Source organism: Emiliania huxleyi (genome assembly GCF_000372725.1).
Source record: "Emiliania huxleyi CCMP1516 unplaced genomic scaffold EMIHUscaffold_28, whole genome shotgun sequence".
Taxonomy (NCBI): domain Eukaryota; phylum Haptophyta; order Isochrysidales; family Noelaerhabdaceae; genus Emiliania; species Emiliania huxleyi.
Window position 1 is genome coordinate 230871 of NW_005199926.1, and position 1028 is coordinate 231898.

Consider the following 1028-nt stretch of genomic DNA (forward strand, 5'->3'; position numbering starts at 1 on the left):
CAGACAACCCGCGGGGAGGGAGCCCAGTCGGAGACCAGACCCCTCCCACAACGGAAGTCCCGGACCAGACAGGGGCAGGCCAGCGCGCGCGGTCCGAGTCAGAGCCCTCCGTCTCCGGAGGGGACAAGAGACCACCGCGCGCGGCCGCCCAGAGTCTGACCGACAGTGCTCACTCCAAGGCCAACAAAGCCAAGGACACGTGTCGTGATCATGTTACGGAGCGCGGCTCTAGTCAGAGCCGCAGCCCTCGCGCGGCGCCAAGCCGCGGGCCGGCCCAGTACGGGCGGCCTCGCGGGGCGCCGCGCATCGCGCCTCCACTCAAGGATTCGCACGACCGCTCGGTGGCTGGAAGCGCATCACAACCGACACGCCGCAGCTCCACAGCAGGGCGGGAGCCGCTCCGAAAGGGGAGGGCTGCACCGCTGAGCCTGCCAGGGCCTTGTTACGCGGGGCCAGTCGAGGCGCCACCGCCACCGACAGTGCAGCCAGCCGACCCGCGCCCAGAGGAAACCTCCGAGCTGCGAGCCAGCCGCGCTGCGGGGTGAGGCGCACGAGGCGTCTGCCCATCGGGAAACCATCTGCTTCTCACACACAGCCGCTGCCCAGGCGGCCCCATCCATTCCGGAGGGGCACAGCGAGGGAGCTTTTGCGTCGGGGGAGGGTGAGTCCCCGCGGCGGCACGTGCTGACCAGGCGTCTACGTAACCGAGACTGGGGCCGGATCGCGCAGTGGCGACCCAACCCCGCCCAGCACCGCCTCACACGCACCAGCCGCTCAGTCAACCTACCGGGCCGCGGCTCAAACCGTAAGCACAAGTCTGCTCCGGCGAACCGCGCCGAGGGAGCACCGCGCCGGCTGCCTCGCGGCCGCCGTTCTGCGCGTCTCCTCACCTATCCACCTGCTTGGGTGGCCGAGAGGGCGGTACCGACCGCGCGGGCAGCACCGCCAGACAAGCCCCAGTGTGTCCGCGCCGGTGCGCGTACTCGCGTTTGTATTCGCCGCAGAAATGCGTATTCCTCTAAGTGGTA

The 1028-nt window shown here is 69.9% G+C and overlaps 1 protein-coding gene across 1 annotated transcript in view; it reads right to left on the reverse strand.

The window, feature by feature from the left end:
* The window catches only part of EMIHUDRAFT_435483 (hypothetical protein), a 1060-nt gene extending 179 nt beyond the window's left edge, over positions 1-881 (reverse strand). Inside the window, exon 1 of the mRNA XM_005776314.1 lies at positions 1-881. This exon is cut by the window's left edge and continues 179 nt beyond it. Within this exon, the coding sequence (XP_005776371.1) occupies positions 357-620 (264 nt within the window). The 5' untranslated portion in view covers positions 621-881 and the 3' untranslated portion in view covers positions 1-356.
* Positions 882-1028: the final 147 nt, after the last annotated feature.